The sequence below is a fragment of the Osmerus mordax genome, chromosome 5 (assembly GCF_038355195.1).
Source record: "Osmerus mordax isolate fOsmMor3 chromosome 5, fOsmMor3.pri, whole genome shotgun sequence".
Taxonomy (NCBI): Eukaryota; Metazoa; Chordata; class Actinopteri; order Osmeriformes; family Osmeridae; genus Osmerus; species Osmerus mordax.
The window spans coordinates 7,988,581-8,010,870 of NC_090054.1; the positions used below are offsets into that span (position 1 = coordinate 7,988,581).

At 40.2% G+C, this 22,290-nt stretch overlaps 1 protein-coding gene across 1 annotated transcript in view; it reads right to left on the reverse strand.

The window, feature by feature from the left end:
* The window catches only part of myom2b (myomesin 2b), an 88,371-nt gene that overhangs the window by 35,975 nt on the left and 30,106 nt on the right, over positions 1-22,290 (reverse strand). The window contains exons 11-22 of the mRNA XM_067235999.1: positions 21,191-21,390; positions 20,985-21,038; positions 20,231-20,358; positions 19,947-20,130; positions 7,222-7,396; positions 7,006-7,127; positions 6,070-6,257; positions 5,812-5,938; positions 5,557-5,735; positions 5,298-5,412; positions 4,737-4,899; positions 4,479-4,585 (exon numbers count right to left, since the gene is read on the reverse strand). Of these exons, the coding sequence (XP_067092100.1) occupies positions 4,479-4,585; positions 4,737-4,899; positions 5,298-5,412; positions 5,557-5,735; positions 5,812-5,938; positions 6,070-6,257; positions 7,006-7,127; positions 7,222-7,396; positions 19,947-20,130; positions 20,231-20,358; positions 20,985-21,038; positions 21,191-21,390 (1,742 nt within the window). The remainder of the gene's footprint in view (positions 1-4,478; positions 4,586-4,736; positions 4,900-5,297; positions 5,413-5,556; positions 5,736-5,811; positions 5,939-6,069; positions 6,258-7,005; positions 7,128-7,221; positions 7,397-19,946; positions 20,131-20,230; positions 20,359-20,984; positions 21,039-21,190; positions 21,391-22,290) is intronic.

Consider the following 22,290-nt stretch of genomic DNA (forward strand, 5'->3'; position numbering starts at 1 on the left):
ATATCTATTTCCTTTAACTTTACTTTGACCGTTCTTGCTCTGATTTAACCCATAGACTAATAGTAATTCCAGCACAATTGGTTAATATTAATAAACTGTTCAGTTTACCCCTCTTCCTTTAAACCTAGGAGAATAGTTTTGGGCTGCGTTTCCCGATAACGATTGATCTTTGCTGTTAAGAGCCTTTTCTATTAGCAAAATAATGAACAATCGTTATATTTTACCTGCGTTTCACAAACATGCTCATCACAAAAACATTCGTACCTGTCTCTTAAGAACTACTTAAGATCATTTCCAGATGCGGAAATGTTCTGTTGTAACTTTAAGACTTTGGTTAAATTAACTTTTACCAAAATAATTGATTAATCACGGTACACAAAGATTCTTATTTACTTATTTTTAGGGTTGGCCTGTTGGTGTCTCCACTGAATGTCTTTGCTTAAGATGCACCTAGCGATCTATGATTGCTCAGGTACGACGGTGTATTAGATAATATAAAAATGACAAAACGTAATTAGGGCCAGGTAGTTAAAAAAAAATCGGAACCGGAGGAGAAGGGGTAATATTCCGAGATTAAAGTCACTAATTTGTGAGAAAAAAACTAGTAATTTTGCTAGAAAAAAACTTCTGCGCTCTTCTAAGCTGACCCACACCTTGATCATCGACTAATTTGAGGATCTGTCGTGTTGTGTCCTGTTGAACCACGAATCCCATTTGAATTGCCCGTAGATGTAACCAGCTATGTCCTTGCATATGTCCATTGCATTATAGTTCCTGATGCACAAAAGCTATCACCTCATCTAAATAAGCATGATGTTTCCTTCTGTATTGTCCCAAATCATGGCAATGTCTTTTCAAAGTCCAAATGCTTATTGCAATGTGGTGATTCTGGGATAAAATCAGGAGTATTTCCTTATTTCTGAATCCTATTATAAAGTATAATTCACACTTTTTTTCTTGCAAATTTATGACTTTATAAACTCTGAGAATCTCAGACTTTTTTTCTTGCAAATTTATGACTTTAATCTCAGAATATTACCCTGCCCCCATCCTCCGGCTCCATTTTCTTTTTTGTTTACCTACACTGGCCCTAATACGCATGGCAACTAGGGGTGCTGAGGGTGCTGCAGCACCTCCTGCTGACAGCACAAGAATTTAAAATGATATGACTTGAAAATCCACCACCGCAGCACCGGCCCGCAACATTAAGCCCCCCCCCAGCACCCCCCTGACAAAATATGTTCCCGCGGCTATGCTAATACATCGTCGTACTCAGGAGCTCTTGTTAATCTACGACCATTTTCAAGAGCTACGATGGCTTTGGGTAACAGCCCGTAAAACTAAGTGTTTTCAATCATACGATGGATTCTATGATCAATTGGTTAATTGGCCAATATTACACCCCTACACCTGCATAACTTTTTCTAACCGTCCTGGGTCTGTGGCCTGAGCTTTCTTACCCAATCAGGTCAAATAACCATAATGCAATATCACAGCATGATAGCCTTCTTGTCGATTCTGTGCTGTTGCATGATCATCCAATCAGCAGATGAACGATTTCCTAACCCCTTACTTACACCAGGCGCATCTGAGGCACACAAGTTTATCTTTCGTCCTCCACGCGGCCTCAATTTACACCAGAGGCCTGTTCCATGAAGCGAGTTTACCAAATAAACCAGGCTTTTGTCAGTTAGTCAGACTAATTTGTAGTTCATTCGATTCCATAAAGCCAGCTCAACGTAGTTCGAACTCAGTTACTATGGCAACTTATGCTTCGAAACTAGCCTGTTCAGGCTAGTTCAGGCTAACTGTCAGGCTTAGCCCGTGTTGTTGCTTAACCAGACGTTCCTGTAACACTGACCCAACGGGAAAACGATGATCTCCCTCAGTTCAATATGTAGGCTACATTTAGAGAAAATCAAGTTAAATACATAGGCTACAACATTTAGCCTAATGCATTAAACAATGATGAACAATGATTTCAGAATGATACAAACCTTCATAGCCTACGTTAAACGTATGGCTATATGGTAGTTTGTGATTTCAAAGGTTTAGGCATCAGGCATATAGGCCTATATCTCAATCTAAATTATCCCAGTATAATTATCATAGCTACATAATTGTTAACAGTAGGCAATTGCAAAACGAACCTAAATCCATACATCTATCCTTATATTTCCCAACACAAAAACCATGTTAAAAAGTTAGGCTACTGGATAATGTATTGATTAAAGGCCATATGGCAGGTTTATTTTTCCAACGAATTTGTGCTATTTGCTGGTTGCTAATAAACATTTTAACTGTTATCCATTGTATTTGATGTTGTTGGGTGTCACAAAACGGAATATAATACGAAAAAGTAGCTACTTTTTGCAATGATTCTTCTTTCCCCCACAATGCATTGCATGACGTCACGTTGGGGAGACGACCCATAGATATATATAAAGGCTAGATGTCTCGTCCGCGTTGCCGGCCAACGGAGTCGAACGTCCGCAGTTTTCTTGTTCGGCTTATATTTCGAAGCGGTTTATAATCCGGTATTAGAACAAAAGACCCGTCAATTCAATCAATTTCCCGGCACATTTGCAATGTAATGCAATGCAGATGTGCACACCGCCCCCTACCGAAGAAGAGCGGCTACTGACGTCACTCTGCTGCGCCGCTCAGAATGCTTTTTCATTCATTTTGCATTTCTGCAAATGCATTCGAATTTGAATTGTGGTCACGATTTTGCAGCCACGTTCTTAAAATGAAAATGCATTTCTGGAAATTTTAATTTAATTTTCAAATTTTACATTTCAAATTGAATTTTGAAATTTATTTTTCATTTTAATTAGGTGAAAGATTGAGCACTCTTGAAGAAAATTTAAATGCAAATAGGATGATTGATTACTAATTTAATTTATGAGTCAAATAATGCAGCCACATTCTTAAAATGCTAATGCATTTCTGGAAATGCATTTGCATTTGAATTTTGGTAACAATTTGCTTCCATAGTGTTTAACCTGCCATATGGCCTTTAATAGTAGGGTATTTATAAAACAATGTCAAAAAAGTCAATTTAATTGTATGTGTTTAGAGGGTGTATTTTTTTAATCAATGAAGTAAAGGTCTATAAAAACGGACCTCGACCTACGTCGTTCATGTCAATCATGGCGTGTCATTTTATTTTGATGAAGTGGTAGATGAAGGAGCTGCTTAAAGGGAACATTCTTTCTGGAAGAAGTCACGTGGTCGTGTGCATTGCTTTTTGCCGTGGTGGATCGATATAATCCATGTTCTACCTGTCGGGATGCTTAAGAATAGGGGCACGTGCAATTAGCTTGACTACTTAAATCTGACTTGAATTAGTAGGATTGCATGAGCTGAAATTGGCTTTAAGTCAAGCTTTTTTGAGCGGCCTTTATGGAACAGGCATCAGGCGCGTCTGTGACGTGGGCTCCAATTAGGTTTTGTTCTGTCCTTCACAGACTTTCAGAAAAGGAGCGCTGCAAGGCAGCTGTATTGTAGTGGTGTCGTTAGTGAATGATTCTTTATTTTTTATTTTTTTATGAATCGGGAGTAACGAGTAGTCTCAGAGAGTGATTTGTTCATTTTCTCGTGACCGCGCATTGGGACTGATTAATGACTGAGAAATAATTTGTTCACTTCTTAACTGTGTCTTTGGGTAAGGGATTTGTTCCCCTCTCCACTGTGTCTTCAGGTAAAAGATTTGTTCACCTCTCGACTGTATCTTCGGGTACGACTCTTTGGTTCCTTTTTCATGTGACTGATGCTTAGGCTCAGTAAAGGAAACAGAAAGGATTCGTTCACATGTCAAGTCGACTGTGTCTTCGGGGTTTCGTTAAATATTTACGTGACTGTTTGGTTTAGCATAAAAGACGTGAATGATTTGTTCACAGGTGATAATTACAGGTTTTGTTATTTTCATTGGTTATTTTTGCTGTGATAATTAAATAGTGTTGTATTAAATGACCATTTCAAATCATACAAACTGTCTTGATGTAGCTTACTGTATTTAATACAGGAATTTCGTCTTTTAAAATAGGCCTATTATCTGCCACACAAACAATTACCTTTCCTATAGCCTATTCTAATTTATCTTGGCTGGTTTAGAGGCATTAAGATTTCTTCCTTTGGAATATGATAAATGTTTGCAATAGTGGACATATTCAGGCCAGGGACTTGTGCATCAAATGTTGACGCCTTTTTGTCCGGTTAATTGTGGCAACAAAAAAAAGATCTCCCAGAAGAGAAAGATGCCTGATTGCTTCAATGAGGAGGATAGCACTAATAGTACATTACGATTCAGATAGCGAGGGGGTCAGAGTTTATTTATGCCCCGAAATCTTGAAGAAAAAGTGTCTGGCTCATTTGTGGCTCGCAAAGAACGTTATAAGAAAGATTGGCTTTTCTAATTATCTATCATTATAGTAGACATATGGCATTTAAGGGAAAAGATCATTGCCTAATGCTACCTTCAGCTGAGATGCTGTAGCTGCCAGAAACACCGTCTGTGTTGGTCACTGACACGGAAAAGGTTCCCACATCCTCCTTATCTGGGTTTTTGAAGATCAACTTTGAGCTGTAAAACACAGAAAAATACAACTGAGCTGTACAGATAATGGCAAGCAAAAGTCACAGGACAGAGCCGAGAAATCTGATTTCTAAGAGTGCTTTTGTACTTGAGTCAAGTGTTGTTTTGTGTGCGGTCCTCAGGTCTGTGCTATGCTTACATGCTGCCCACTGTCTTGACCATGATGCCTTTGGAGAAGTCAGTGATTTCCTTGTAGGATTTCTTCCAGACAAAGGTGGAGCCCTCGGACATCTGACAGCTCTCAAATGACATTACTATGTCACCTGAATCAGAGTCCACAGAGCAGGACACTTCCTTAACACCTGTAGTGAAAATGGAGTAATCATGAATTGTGTGTCTTTAGTAAATTGTTCATATGACTGTACAGGATAACTTTCCTCAACTCCACTCTTCTTCCCCATTTGTGAGCCTTATTTTAAGAGAGTTCCACAATGCCCCCAAAAGGTGGTTTACTGCCCTGCACTCCACCACTCTAAACCCAGCGGATCATCAATTACTCATCAGATACCCTCCTTTTACAATCTCCTCCAACCTTCTCTTCACGCTTATTATCAAAATGGGAAAACCACAACCCTGACCCAGATTCCCAGCACAATGCTGCTCTGAATTCTAGACTCAACGTCTACTGTGCTTCGTCAAGGGCAGATAACCAATGGAAGGTTTGAGATGAGTGCAGATAGCCATATCTGTATTGTGATACCTGGCAGTGCCTTGGCAGTCACTGGGTCAGAAGCCAGAGACGCCACCCCAACGCCATCACTGTTAGCAGCACGCACACGGAACACGTAGGTATCTCCCACCTCCATGCCCACCACCTAGTAAAGAGAGAAGCAGTCACATGGTGTTACAATATCGATTGTAACACCATGTGACTGAACATGATTGTACAATATCGAGGGATATGTTGCAAAAAGTACTTTTTAAATCTTATTTTGTGTGTAATAGTGTATCAGGCTTACCTTCAGGAAGCGATGATTGACAGCTGTTTCGTTAGCGGTTGTCCATGAATCAGACCCCTTGATGGCGTAATCAACAAAGTAACCTGTGATCTCTCCAGCCCCAGTATAAACAGGGGTCTTCCACTCCACCACCAGTGAATCATCACGTATCTCACAGAAGGTCAGGTCGTAGGCAGGGCCTGAGACACACATACCGTGTATCATAACATCTTCTTTGCCTTGACATGCATGCTCCTTATCAGGTGTGGGTCATACCTGGCTCGGCAATGGTCCAAGCCTCACAGCTGAAGACCATGCTTGGGGCGGAGGAAGCTCCCAGGCCAGCCAGACTTGCTCCGTAGATCTGGAACTGGTACTTACTGCCAGCTGACAGGTTCTCCACCTGCACTCAAAAAGGAACACCAGCCAGAACCAGACTTAGAACCACAAAACACTGATACAAATGACTGGTTCCCAGGGTCTGTTAGGATAGTGTCGGGGATATGTTATGGTAGTGCTAGGATGGCGATGTACCTTATGGAGTCTCTGTTTAATTGGAGGAATGTTGACCTCCTTCCACACACTTGTGCCAATCTTGCGTTTGTCAATGTAATACTCTGCTACCTTGGCTCCACCCGAGTGGGAGGGCCGCTTCCAGTTCAGCACCATGGACTGGCCATCACAGTTTAGCAAAGCAATGTCATAGGGAGCAGATGGAGTTGCTGTAACAGTAAGGGGAGCAGTCTTAAGGCATGTTATACATTGTTTTGTTACCTTTGAATTTTGTGATTACATTGCATTTATGATACATGATTGTTATTCCTGTATGTAGTTACTCACTACATTTAAACATTTTACATTTGTAGGGTTTAAGATGATATGATAGTGTAGGGTGTGCCTAAGATTAGATCATGTCATGCTGGCTTTCTCTGAGGAGCTCGAGCAGGCTATACACTGGCTTCCACACTAATCTTGCTAGGACTGGCACAGGAGTAAGGGAGAGGAGAATTGCAGAGTACTGGTAATGTTAGAGTATCAAAGTGTTGTTCTACTGACAGGCCAAATCCAGTACATGCTTTAAGTTTATTTCTCTAAGAATCAATAACTCTCCAAAGTGGTAATTGTTTTCTACTAAATACATTGTATTTAAAATACATTGTATTTAGGTTACAATTACAGAATTGTGTCATATTTGCCAATGAGGAAAAACACCAGTTTTCCTCATTGATGATCTAAAACCCCCTAACTAAAAACAGACAGATCCTTTAGAGAAGAGATCATGCCACCAGTTAGAACACAGTAGACTGGTCACATTCTGTCTCTGCTGTTTCTGAATCTGCTGGCAAATCATTGGTGCACTTGGTTTGCTACCTAACTAACAACATGCATATCCGTTCTGTTGAGCGGAGAGTGAGGGTGAGAAAATAAGAGAGAGTGAGAGAGAGACAGAGTGTGTTTATGTGTACTCACTGAGGGCAGCTTTAACAGACAAAGGAGAGGACTCTTGTGACTCATCACTCAAACCTAGCTCATTGATGGCCTGGACACGAAACACATAGGTCTCCCCTGTAGTCAGACCCTGCACCACAAACCTTCACACACATAAAACAGACTATTAATCAGAACAATTCCATGTGCTATAGAGCAGCATAAAGGGTTATTCAGACGTCTGAGTCCTGTACATACTTGGTGCTTTTGTGGGGCTTGTGATTGGCCGACAGCCAGTCCTTGGAGCCTTTCACACAGACGTCAATGTAGTAGCCAATCAGGTTGTTGGGTTCCTTTGGTGGAGCCCATTGAATAAGAACGGAGGTGTCTGTCTCTCTGGTGGCGATCACCTGGCCCGGAGCGGAGGGCACACCTGTACAGTTTACAACATACGGTAAAATAATTAGAGCCGCAAATCGCCGCGAAGCAAGATCAAGAACACTTCCGGGTATTTTTGGCATTCATAGGCTGTTTATCAATCCACGTTTTTCTCCGTTCTTGTGTTCTTGCGAACTCGTTCAACGTCATCTTTCATTGCCCAAGTACGATTCCTATCCAAAGAACACAAGTCACCAAGAACGGCAACAATTCCTGGAAGTGTTCCGGAGAATATGATACGTGTTTGCATTCAATGGTGACTGCAAACACGTATCATATTCTCATGTAGGTTAGTGCATGACATGTGCACCAGTAGATACTATTTTAAACGAAATTCCTGCATTAAAATAATGTATCATGACAGTTTGTATGATTTGGTCATTTATTATCACACTAGCATTTAATTATCACAGCAAACAATTACACTGCACTAAACTGTAAGTGTAAATGTAAAGTGAAAATAACAAAACCAGTCAGTATGATGACTTGAGCGAATATCATTCACGTCTTACTAAAACAGCAGGCACGCAAAAGGGAATGAGGAAACTGTTTCCTCTACTAAAAAATACAATGCGGGTCACGTGAAAAAAGGATCCAAAGACTCGTAGAAAGACCGAGTCGGGAAATGAACGAATCGTTTGTTTCCTCTAGCTACCAGTACAAAGCCTATGCAGGTCACGTGAAAAATGATACAAACACTCGTAGAAAGACCGAGTCGGGAAATGAACGAATCGTTTGTTTCCTCTAGCTACCAGTACAGAGCCTATGCAGGTCACGTGAAAAATGATCCAAAGACTCGTACCCGAAGACCGAGTCGGAAAATTTACAAATAATTTCTGTTTACTTGGGCGAGCCTATGCAACAGTCCCGATGCGCGGCCACGAGAAAATGAACGAATCACTCTTTGAGAGGACTCGTTACTCCCGAGTCCTTGTAAGGATTCGTTCAAAATGAATGAATCGTTCACGAACGACACATCACTATTAGCTAGCTTGAAATATTATATACAGATCTTACCCAGAGGTGAAAGAACATGACTAGTCAAGCTCTACAAGGTTGTGCTGGTGGCATTTAATGAAGAGGTTGTGGGGTTTCTCATTTTTTGTTTGAGACCTGTATGCTTTTGCTTCGATTATTGTTGTGTCCCCTTTGTTGTTGATCTTAATGTTTTGGATATATCCTTCCACTGCGCATATTGCAGTCCATTTTGCCTTGATCTGTTCTGGAGGATATCGGGGAGATATTATTCCAAAAAGAATTCCCGACGTTGGACTCATCACTCTCATTATAATTTTTTTTTCAAAAGATGATTTGATTTTTTAACGAGTAACGAAGGTTTCAGGGGAAATGTAGCGGAGTAAAAGTATCAGTTTTCTTTGCAAAATGTAGCAAAGTAAAAGTAAACAGAAATATAAGTAGTAAAGTAAAGTACAGATATCCCAAAAAAACGACTTAAGTACAGTAACATAACAATGGCGGGAACTATGGATGCATCGTGACTTCCGGAATAAGGTGAATAGAGTACTTGGCTGACTACATGCAGGGTTTTTCCTGCATAAAGAAAATTTTAAAAAAGGCAAAAAAAAGTCAGCAATGAAAAAAAAAAAAAGAAGCTGTGTTCATCCCGCGTGCAATGCAGGTCAGCGAATATGTTCTCAATAGTATGTTTCAAGCAGGCTACAGCCAAACCCTCGTTCTGTTTTGATCAATAGTAGGCTAATCGAGATAAGCGTGTCTTCTTGTCTGATCAATATGCAACTGTGAGGTGCGCGAATGGACAGAGCGGCCAGTAAACTGTCGTTCCCCTGCGAGGGCCAACCCGACGTGCACGAATACACCTGTACAAATGCAAATCAAATTTCCACTCAAAATGCTGTTAAAAGTCTAATTTACGATTTCCAACGCAGCCTCCATTGGTATTCTTAACCTGGAATGATAATATATAGTGAAGTGTTTCCTCTATGGCTAAATTTCTGCCGCCACGGTATCAGAAATCAGCTGTACAAACTTTTAGGCCGTCTATCAGCAGTGATTGTTAGAGTGCATGTCGGAGAATTGCACGGACATGCACTTCACACCGCAGTTGAGATTGCGTGTGTGTGTCCTTGAGAACTGTAACAGTGCGTGTCCACTGCAGCAATGCGAATCGCTTGCCATCGCTCGCCTTCCCACAGTTCACCACGCTCGGGGGCGTTTCAAACAGATTAATGTAAAATGTAGTTATCTAAAGTCACTGTTGTAGTTGTCATGGCCAAGTGTGCAGACTTGGGTTTACGTACTCGCAACATCGATCAAAATACAACTTGTATACAAAATACAAAACTGTTTAATAGACATAAACGTTGACATGTGTAAAAAAAGTTTTATTATATTACTCAGTCTTCTAATCTGTCGATACGATAGGGAGTTCCAGCCTGGCTAGCTAGCTAGTTACCACAGAACGAAGTTACGTAATGTGACTAGACTGAATTTCAAAGTACAAGCACCAACAACTTCAGCAACCTTGCGCCATGCATCGTTTTTTATTAACATCGCTGTACGAATACAGCTATGTATCGTACAGGACTGGGTAAGCAGCCACACAAACGATTAGTTTCTCCTCCACCTAGAAAGCTAGAAATGTTCACCATGGTTGCTACGTTACGAGAAACAAGAAAACACTCCGATTGGCCATCGCTAGCGAAAATCGCTCCTCATTTGCATCAAGTTGAGAAAATCTCAACTCGTCACGTCGCTTCCCACAATACACCACGCAAGCGATTCGCCTGGCTCCATTGAAAATGAATGGAAAACATGTTGTCGCTCGCATCGTGTCGCTGCAGTGGACACACACTGTTAGTCGTATAACTTATGTTGTCAGTTCATTTAAGCCTGTTATTGTATAAGTCTATAGTTCTTGCAAATGTAAATCAACTGGTGATTTGTGTTGTTTGTATTCTTCCCCTGCTAGCTAAATTGTCTGTTGATTAGATAGCGATTGCTGCCCTTGCTCAGGTTTGTATTTTAGGTGTATTATTATGCTAAAGTAGTTTTAATTAATAAAAAGTGGGTTTATTGTTAGCTACAGAATGCTTAGCCTATCAAGATCAAATGAAGCAGGCAGTGTACATGCTTCAGAGTGGCCTACCTTAATCGATAGGCTAGGCTACGGACCATTTACAATAAGTTGTTACGTCAATTATTAATTGGCAGCATTTAAGCCATACACTCATAAATTATGTTCTATATGGCTTAAATGCTGCGTGTTCCATAAGGCTCAAATTTGTTGAGATAGAAATGTTTAGGCTCGAAGTTGATAGGCTAAAAATTTTTAAGCTCGATTTTTTGGGGGGGCTCGAATTTGAGCAACCTGAATTGAGTATTGAATATTTGGGTCAGATTTTTTATATTTTTTTTGAAATATGTGAATTCGGTGTTGTTTAAATTATTCCAAGTATTCAATGCCTTTTAAAATTCAAAACATTATGTCACTGATTTGCTTCCATACAAATGGCAGCGCGCCCTCTGCTGACATCCTGAATATGTGACTGTCAAGCTCGTGGGAGCAACTTCGGGGTCACAACACAAAAATCTACGCAAAACTTAAAAAAGGAGATTTCCACACACTATTTTAATTCCCGATTTCCATGTGTAAGCACATCAAAGAAAATCAGGTAACGGGTCGTTTTTTTGCTTTCCGTTTTCTATTATCAAAATGGAAAAATTCCGTTTTTTTTTTTTCCTATTTCTAAATGGTAGTCGGGAAACAGCTCGTTTCCTGATTTTGGTTTTCTTATTTCAAAACGAAAATCCATTGGCCGCAAAGTACACGGACCAGCTAGACTAGAGATTGCAGTTATTGAAAGGAAAGAAAGAAAAAACGAAAATATTGATGTACGTAGTTAATTCCTGTATGTGTGTGAAGATATGGAGAGTAGTTGAAGTGTGATTGAGAAAAAGAAGATATGTTATTTAGTTTCGTTTTTTTCGTTTCTGTACATTGGTTTAGTTGCGGTTGGCTAGGCTAACTGTAACCGAAGAGGAGAGGTCCCATCTGCTACACTACGGTTGGGTGGAGAACTGTAGAGTAACCTCGGCCGTATTCTCCTCTTTTTTTCAATTGTTTTTGGGAAGATCTAACTAAACCATCGATCTGAGTGAACCATCGTTCTGAGTGAATCATAGTATGCGGCGTACTCTTTCCCGGAGTACAGTACTGGAGTAGAGTGCAACTCCATCATCAACAGTGCTAGCAAATCGAGGTGCTAGCGATCGCTGTGAGAGACAGAACAGAAAGAGAACAACTTGCTACGACTGGTAGGACAAGGACCTGATTTTATTTGATTGATTTATATATATTTTTTCTACCCTGGAGCGATTTGCCAGACACTTGGACCTGGGCCCCGTTCGTCGTAAGGGTTGAAGCTAAGTTAATCAATTGTCCCTTTAGCCCGTTAACATTAGCGAGATGAGTGAGAACAGCAAATATCGGTTCGTCAACGGCTGATCCGCATCCAAATCATGTGGTTAATTTCAATCAGGCTAAACTTATCAGGGAAATTGCACGTGCACGTCCTACTTCAAAAGGCAGGAAAGGTCGATCACCAAAACCGTGATTTTCTAACGGTATGATGGCGGAAAAGACGAAAGAGAGAGCGGTGATCGGCTATTCTCGCCATCCGAGCAAACTATTATAATGAGTCTCTAGACAATAAGCATATAATCATGGCTAAGTCAAACACCGCCACCGCTGCCAGAGCAAAACAAGCAGCTTGGGAAACAATTGCCGATAAGCTAAATGCGAAAGTTTTGGGGAAATGTATAGGCTCATCTTAAGTGCCTCATTACAATCATTTCTTTAATTGTGCCTGCTGGTATAGGCTTAATGGAAATTAATAATCGAATGAGATCTTGCTAGCGAAAATAATGATCTCAACTCTTTCAGAATAAGTAGGCTAAATATAAACAAGGCCAAAGAGTATCTAATTGATACGAAATCATAGACAATTATGAGGATATATGTAAGCTACTGCGCTTATATCATGTACTATATATGTGTATATGCATGTAGGCATATGTGTAAATCCCTCTTTGATGTCATTGACTGGGACATGGCCAGGGAATATGATGAATTGATTCATCAGCTGGTTAAGCGCCAAGTACACTTTTCTTACAGCAACGCATGCTGCGGCTTTGCCAATGTTTTCTGCATCGCCTATACTGTATAAAAATGTAGCATATAGCCTACCTGATGCAAAAAACCTCAAGGCTATGCAGTCTGAAGCACAGTTCAAGTTTCAAGTAGCTTTATTGTCAATTCTTCACATGTCAAGACATAAAAAGGAATCGATATGACGTTTCCCACTCTCCCACAGTGAAACATATAAAAAGCACAGGCACAACAGATAAGACAAGACATTTCCTAAAACATAGCGTTACATATTCACATACAGCAGCATAAGCTCATAATAAAGCATAAAGCTTGCTGCGGCGTGTGATATTATTTGCAATGTACGGCCCGAGAAGGTCTTGCAAATAAATGAGTCCATGTCGGCTGAATAGATATCGCTCAAACAAGAACTCATCCGTGTGAAATAAAGGATCTTGGCAATCGCGAAGAACTCTATTGGTATGGAAAGCTAATCGAACTAAATTATAGCTCCTTGGTCAACTGGGTCTCTCAAAAAGGGAGCTGCCATGTTATTTTCTGGGGGTGTGGCAAGCTTATCCAGCTACACTTACGTTAGCCTGCTCTGGAGCAGGTTAGTGCTAATTGATATGTTACTATGGTGATTTATCGAAAGTTGCTTCCACGAACCAAAAAGAGGGGCGTTTTTTATCTTAGCCTGAAAATTAGCTCGCTAAACCGCTTAGCGAGCTACGACGAATACCCCCCTGGACTGATCACTTTTGTATTTTTTTGTTTTGAAGGACTGTCGTACTTTAAATCGTTTCTAGGTGCGCGTGAGTTCACGCTGCCTCACTGTTTTGTACATGCTGTAGCATTCATTGATGAGGTTAGATTGAGGGTTTCTAAATTTGGTTGTTCCATTACTTGATTTGGGTATTGATATACTTGATGTTTTTTGTACTTGTACTTTAAATCAAATCAATTAATTGACACATTGATTTGGGGAATTACTATTTTCTTATTTTTTGTGTTCTTGTCATTAAGTCAATTACCATTGTTGTTTGTTTGTTAATGTGTGTTTTTACAAAAATAAAACAGAGGTAATAGAGAAACAAAATATCAAAAATAATAACAACAATTCTATTACCTCTGAAATATAGCCAACGTGTTCTGTGTGTTTCATTCTGTAGTGCAAACAGTACCATCTTTCCAAAGAACCACATATTATAATACATCTCCCATTGATCACATTATTATTCTCTGTAGCGGTGTTAAAGTTAGACACTCGTTACATACGCAAAAAAAAAAATTGGGAGGGGGGTTTGTACTGATGTAGATATTAAATGTGATTTCTGTGGGACTGAGAAAGAAAATTTTATCTTCGATTAAATGCCACCCCTCAAATAAACGGCGCCCTTGAATAAACGCTGCACCAAAAATAAACATTGTGTAATAAACGCCGCCCTCGATTAAATGCCGCACCCAAAAAATCTTTTAACTATTATTTAATTGGTTAAGTTCAAACACTGTATTTATTACACAAGTCACAAGTGTACTATAATTCCCTTGAAGCACTTGCAGACACAAGTGGCTTTCTTGCTACAGGTTTATTTGAAGCTTCTTCTCCAAATCCACTGTGAAAACTAAACCCACAGTATAATGAAAAAATTAAGACCACATTAGCTTAATATGAACACAGGGGCGTGTCTAGAACATTTTGAACAGGGTGGCCAGGCAGGGGCACAGCCTCAGAGCAGGATGGCCATCAACCACGTATCGAGTTCACTTTTTTTTATCTACCCTTTTTGTTGTAGGTAATGAAACACTGCAGGAATTTACCATTATTTATAGATTCCTAGAGTAATAACAAACATAAACAATATAACTGATATCATACCTTTACTGTATTACATACTTATTAAATCTTACTGATGTTCAGAGGACATACCTTGATGAGCAGACACTGCATCAGGGACTGTTGGGGGCTCATTGCTGCCTGTGTCAGAGTCATTTCTTTGTTCTTCAGAAAGTTCACATTGTTCATTAATATTATGTTCACCTCACGTCAGCCTTATGTAGAATTCCAATGATTTTTTCTTTTGTATTGTATGTGTAAGTAGGCCAGACATTAGAATAATCGGGTGAGAGTTGGGAGTTTTTGACACAATTTTGAAAAAGTTATTAAGATTTGTGAGGATTAAGCTATTTTCAGAGATGAGTGATTTTCTATATTTTTGTTTGAAACTTAATTGAAAAAGTAAAGGCTGCGGAAGTAGGCCTACAGCAGACATTGTTAGAATACTCTGGTGTCCGTTTGAGGTTTTATATTCATAAAATATAATAAGTCATCATTTGTCAAAATTGTTCCTAACGCGACGCTGCAAAGTAGCGTGTTCCGAATGTGAGACGAATGTTGAATATGAAACTAACTTCACCTCGGTCATCTTATGACTGAAGTAAGCCAGGATCATGATTTCCACGTAATATACAGGCATGCAAACAGGTCAGGGGTAAAAAAGGTGATAACGATACAGCGAACCCCCGACCCTCTAGGGGGGTCCGGGTGGGGGCATGCTCCCCTGGAAGAAAATGTCTCACATTTTAAAGTTAAACGCACCAATCTACTGCCCTTTGAGAGCAAAATTAAGAGGCGAGATGAATGTAGAAAACCTCTCCCCACTTTGCCCCTGAATGGCTGTGAGGTTTAGGCATTAGAAGTATCGATTGGTTCCAGAGCCAGTTGTAAAGTTGGGGGTCAGATGGCTGAGCGGTTAGGGAATCGGGCTATTAATCAGAAGGTTGCCGGTTTGATTCCCGGCTGTGAATATCGTAAGCTTGGCAGAATAACAATACAATTCATTGCGTTACTTATGTTAACTACTCTACAAACCAAATATCATGTGAAACTCTTACAGACAAATCGGTATTTAACATCTTATAAATAAAATGTCTCACATATCGTGAATGCTTGCTAGCTAGCATGCTATTTATCAAAGCAAACTACAGTCTGTAGAGACTTTACATCGGGCTATTTTTGGAATACGAACTGTATTCCATACACCGAAAGTAAAGGGTGTTGAATAGCATCATACAAGTTTCTAGCTCATGTTTAGTTTCTGAATGTTTATATCCTTACGAATATCTCCCAGCACACATATGGAAAAATCAACGTTAGTATCATCAGTCTTCTCTCATACTTCTCCAGTGTAGTTGTTCAACATGCCGCTCAGCCCCTCATATCATATTGTAGATTTTTTTTCATTGGCCAGTATTCATGCATATGGACAAGACTGTCAGCAAATAGCAGATCGCATGGTAGGGGTGGCACCAGTGGTGGCCAATCACTTTTCAGTGGTGGCCAGTGCCAACCCTGGCCACTCCCTGGACACGCCCCTGCCACATTGAGGCATCGCCTCGAATTGCACATTGCAACGAGAGAGGGTACAATTTCTGGGGAAATTGTAGGGTGTGCTTGCTTGCGTCGGTTGCACAGGGGTCCGTTTTTTAATGAAATTTTTACAACTGATATTTCTGTATATTTTATATAAAAAGCATACTTATTATTTATAAAGATTACATAGATTTAAAAGCATCTTTCCCTTGCTGCTCATTTACAACTCAAAATACGAGTGAAATGTACAATGAAATAGATGTCTTCTCATTTCCCCTGCAGGAGGCAGCCTCATAGTTGAATCAAAACGAATAAATTTGGCAGACCGGTGTAAAAATTGACCTAATCTCTATGATTTAAACGTCCTTTTAAGTTTTTCCCTTCTCGTGATATTTTCAGGCATTTAGCCTACTCATATTGCATTCATTCATTAATAAAGAACCCCCTTTGAAGATTATTCTACGACGTTACCGGCAGTAGAAGATGGAATCGCGATTCAAACAGTACCATCTGCTAACAGAAAATATGCCCCCAAAAACGTAAATAAGCTTGACATTTATTAAGGGGAAAATCCCTCGTTCATAAAAAGCTCACTGGTAGCGATCATTGTCAGTAACAACGCAAAATGCAATATAGCCCTGTGTGGAGAAGCTGCCCCGGTAAATTGTACTACTACAGTATAGTACTAGACTACTGCTGTGTTCGTCTTGGTAGCGATTGCGTTGGTTGAATTGGATTTAACGTTCCGTTGTACGGTTTAGGCTGAAATTAATTATTTTCATGAACAGATTGACAAAGTTTAGGCTGTGGCAATGAAGTTCATGTTAGTAGTCAGATAGTTTCACTTATTGAAAGACTTTTGAGTAAGGGGAGTGCCGAACATGTTCTGTCGCCGTTTGACTTCCTAAACAGCTGTGGAGATGTTAGCTACTCACTAGTGTCTCGGGTAGGCTACAGCGTTGCAGTGAGTTACACTGGTTTGAAACCACAGGTAATGATAATTTCACCCACAAATCGTTTACTTGTAATCTAACGTCACTGTGTCCAATCCCGACCGCTGTAAACTCCTATTGTCCAAACCCGAACGGGGTTTGGACAGTTTCCAGTCCAGTTTCCGGTCTTTTTGCCAGCATTTTTTCTTTTGCAATCGCCAGCAAAGTGTAAGTAGTATTATTTTAGGCATACCAAACCATCTACGTGTCAAATTTCATGAACATATATGGACTTTTACATGTCTAAATGATATAGGAAAGTTACTTTGGCCGAAAGACCAGTCGGCGACACTCGGGCGACGCTCTTTACTCTGCCAAGTGTGTCGGTGCTGTCATCGTACTGCTACTATATGGGTTAGCATATGAGTGTATTTAAACGCTAGCTTAACGTGAAATCAGTAAATCAGCTGAAAACGTGGTACGCTGCAGTATGTGTTGCCCGGGCAACAGAGACTAAGGTCATGATGCTAATGCTTCAGTGAAATAGTAGACTACTGTTTCCGAAAGTAGATATACTTCCTTAATAATATCAGCTTATATTGTACGTTACACATCACAATTGTGTGTCATATCACAAAGTAAAATGAGCAAAGAGTTATCACCCAGGCCTCTTTGCTTGTTGCGTTTCTTCAGCTGCCTTGCAGTAAAGCAGTTAGCCTAGCCATCTCCTAGAAGTTAACGAGCTGCTAAACTACAGGGTTCCCGAACTTTAAATTTAAGGCCTTAAAACGTCTTAAAAACGGCCAGATTTTCATCCGAGGTCTTAAATTTCATTTAGTCATGTCTAAAAAAGGTTTTACCCTCGTTCATTTCCAGAACCGCTGGCTGCAGAAAGTTAGGACAAAGTAGCAAAAAAGTATTGAGTCGCAGCCTACAAAGCGGAGCTCTACAAACGAAACCAGCAGAACGCTGCCTTCAGAACGTTGGTTCGGTGTGTTGTAGTTCTTTCTGGGGGATATTGGTGTTGGTATGTACACGGTGATAAAACTACAAATCCTGTTATAAATGCAATACCTGCCCACGAAATACGTCTGTGCTTCCACAGAGTTTGTTAAAGTTCGGCTACGTATGGAAAATGGGAAAGTGTACTTTCAACGAGACATGGCTAGATCACAGCGATTTCCGCTGTTGGTTACAAGCGGTACCCAGCTCCAGGTACAAGGCTTGCTGCAAACTTTGCCCAAAAAATATTCAAAAATTACTAATGTGATTGTTTTATCTGCAAATAAAATTTATGCTTTTTCAATGACTGAATTCATTGAAATAAAATGTTTTTTTCAGAATTTCTTTGATTTGAATATTTTTTGGGGTGATGCGTCGTGTAGGTCTTAAATTTCAATCTTTATGGTCTTAAAATGTCTTAAAAAGGTCTTGACTAACTGAAACCTGCAAGAACCCTGAACTTATGTTCTTCTAGAGATAGTCACGCGAGTTTTCGTGACGTTAGTGACGCCACAAATACTTAATTTCTACTTAAACCGTGCAACGGAACGTAAATACAAATACAAGCAACTCAACGCTACCAAGACAAAACTTTTGACACCTAGGTTGTCTATGTAGTCCAAATATTGACTGAGCTTTAGGGGGGCAAAAATAATAATAATAATACCGTAATTTTCGGACTATAAGCCGCGCCTTTTATCCAATTTTTCGACCCTTCGGCTTATATCACGGTGCGGCTAATCTATGGATTTTTACAGCTAACGGCCACTAAGATATCAGTACATTTTCGCTTCTAAAAAATATAAATATTCAAAGATGTGCACACTTTTTCAAGCTTTTTCAAAAATAGCCAAAGTTAAGTAGTTAAATGATTGTGACGCTATTAACTAATTTTGCTGGGGAACCCCTAGCACTCCCTCAAGGACCACTGGTTGAAAACCACTGCTGTAGATCACTGCCGCTATGTGTGCTGGGAGCGCACCCTTTAAGTTTGAAAGTTGAAACATTTGTGTGTCTGAAATGCTATGTGATACAGTACAGTTTACACAGCACAGTATATGTTCTGTAGCTACTATTGCACTAAATGGTAACACTCAGTGTGCGAAATACCCATCATTATTCGGGGGGGTCCCCATCTCTCGATTGTTATGCAATACCGATCTAAATTTGGTCGAGCCCCCCCCGGACCCCCCCGTATTTCACACACTGGTAACACTTGAATACGTTATGCAAAAATGCAACTTGTTTGTTAATAAATGGGAGCTTCCTCAAGCAGCCATCTCTTTCCCGACAACCCCCTCTGTGCACGAACCCTTACATATGGTAATTAAACATTAAAACACCTGCAGCTTATAGTCCAGTGCGGCTTATATATGTACACATCATTCAATTTAGCTGCTGTGGCTTTTATTCAGGTGCGCCTTATAGTCCGAAAATTACGGTATATATGTGAGAGAACAAAGGTTGTGCCCTTGCCGAAGGCAAAGCACACCCAATGAGGGGCTTCTCTATGAATTGAGAGCATGCACAGAGAGAGGGGGTTATTCACAGTGAGAGAGAGAACGCGAGCGTGGCAAGAAGGGGCTGAGCGAATCAATGCGCTGAACACAGCTCTACAATTAATTTTGCCTTTGAGCTAAGAGGCTCTTAACGAATCTGGGAAACGCGGCCATTGTTTGTAATGAGATTGGCATTTCTAAATAAAAGTAATCAACCCAAAACATTTAAAGTTGCAGAAAGTTGCCAGATTTGTCGCTCGTTGCCCAATTAGATTGTTTTGGGCAACCGACTTACCTTGACAAAGTCGCTAAATTGGCAACACTGGAGTCTGCCCGCTGAGATAGAGAAACGCCTCCCTGCGAGTAAATATCCAATCACTATGCACTAAAGATTTTAAATCAAGAAAATAATTGTATATATGTCGCTTAAGCATAGAATGACAGAAAACAGTCAGATCCAAAAACTGTGGTTAAAAAACTGAGGTTTGTATTGAACCGTAGGCTGACTGTATTGTTGCATCTCTAGTAGGTAGGTAGGTAAGGATGTCAAAGACAGTGGATGAGAGAAAAATAGAGAGGAGAGCAGAGAAATATGGAAGGAATGCCCTTACCCTTTAGTTCCAGAGTGTGGATGGGTTTGGTGGGTTCTGAGGCCTCACTGGTTCCATACATGTTAGCTGCTAAAACACGGAACTGGTACTCTTTGCCCTCTGTCAGGTCAAACACAGCATAGCGAGGAGACCTCACAGGCACCTGGGTGTTCACTCTTTGCCACACTCCGCTCTGAGACAGGCTCTGGGGGAATGATCATGCTGTTACTCACATGCACTCAAAGATTCAAACACAATTATTTTTTAACTCAGTCACACACAAAGACATATTACAATGCTAGTACCTTTTCTATATAGTACCACATAGGAGCCTTGCCGTGATAGGCCACAGGCTTCCAACACAGGACCACATAGGTTCTGTCAATCTCAGAGGCACGGACACCAGAGGGAACCTCAGGAACAGCACCTTCAGCTACAGACACATGCACACACACAATGTGACCTAGAATGTCATACAACCATTTTGCCTCAAATCATACTGTGGTCTTGTGTGGACACACTTCAATTCTCTGGAATGTCAGAGACAGGGGTCCATATCTATAGAAGGCATACACAAACTTACCACGTACACACACACTGTTTGTGCACAGAGTCTGTTGCTGTGTTGTGTTATAACCTCACAGATGGCTGTGAAAATCCTGACGGAAACCTCATAAAAAGCCAATCCGCATCTGTCTGATGAGGCAGATCTAGATGCATAATCAGCACTAAATACTGGGGTACTATCATAAGGAGAGATGAAATAATAATAATTTGTTCACCCTGGAGGAGTCCTGGGGTGAAACATAGCCTCTGCCTGTGTTCACACTTTAGTTAGGCCCTGCACTACACACAAAAGCTAAGATCCCTTTACATTTAAATATTAATTAAATTGCAGCACAAGTAAGAGGGGAAATACTATGTATTTTAGATTTTTGGATGAACTGTCCCTTTAAGGACAGTTTTTTGAGAGAAGTGTTAGGTTTTTTTCTCTCTCAAAGAGGTTCAAGGATCCACATTCATCTGTGCAGCATCAAAGAGCAGACAGTCATTTAAAACCTGCAAGGTCATCATGGTAGGACACCACGTCCAGCTTGCCACCCAATTTCTTAGCTGTCAAAAACAAAAGCACATTGTGAATTTAATGAAAATATTATGAATCTAAGATTTATTTAAAAGATCAGAACCAATTATGTACTGACAAGCACAATAAATGAGTTTGTAAGGTCATGTGTATGTGTTGTTTAAACTTGTAATGACATTACCGTGGAGGTGTTCAAACTCAGTGGGGTCAAGAGCAGCGATGGGCTGAGACATGCGCGAGGCTTTGCTGATGCCATGGGAGTTGACCGCTCGGACCCGGAAGTAGTAGGAGTGACCCTCAAATAGGCCTGGTACTGGGTATTTGCAGATCTTGATGGGGGAGTCATTACACTGCACCCAGTTGTCTGTGCCCACCTCACACCTGTAAATGCATTGACACATTCTCACAGGGCTATCGTAGATGATAGGCAAACCTTCATCTAGGTTTGGGGACACTTCATTGTCTGATATAAGGTTATAATAGATTAACTGCTATGTTGTTGCTATTAACTAAATTGAGAAAATCATCATTAACATATCATTGTACCTTCTTTGTTTATATCTATTTAGCTTGTGTCAGCATCCATGTAAGCTGAAAATAACAGTTGAAAACTAGAAAAGGTACATTTCCTGAAGACAATGTGTGTAATGCCTCGGAAATATTCAGATCAAATTTGATAGGAATTTGATTTGTATTGAATTTGGGGGATCAAATTTTTACTATTAATATTTGAGCAACCTGAATTTCCTAGCCTTGAATTTTTGGATCAGATTTCTTTTTTACATTGCAATAAATGCATATGTGAATTCGGCGTTGTTTAAATTTCAATAAAGTATTCAACGCCTTTTAAAATTCAAAACATGTCCAGGGCTCAACAGGGCAAATTTCAGAATCAGAATTTGGTTTATTCGCCATGTATGTTACTGGCCCCAAGACAATTTTTACAGGCCCCCCCTCCAAAAGTTGTAATTTATCATGGTTACAACAAAACCAAAGACGTATACGTTGTGTTATTCTGTTAACATGTTTAACCATTTATTAAACACATCCTGGATATAAAAAGAACAAAAATGAAATCGGATTTCTAGTGATAAAAAATAAAAAGGTAATAGTCAGCAAAACAATTGACTTTTAACCTCAAACATGACGTGCTCTCTACCCTGCTGACAGCCATCTCTGTACAACTGTCTGGCTGAAACTGAAACCTTTATGAGGGGGTCAGATGGCTGAGCGGTTAGGGAGTCGGGCTAGTAATCAGAAGGTTGCCGGTTCGATTCTCGG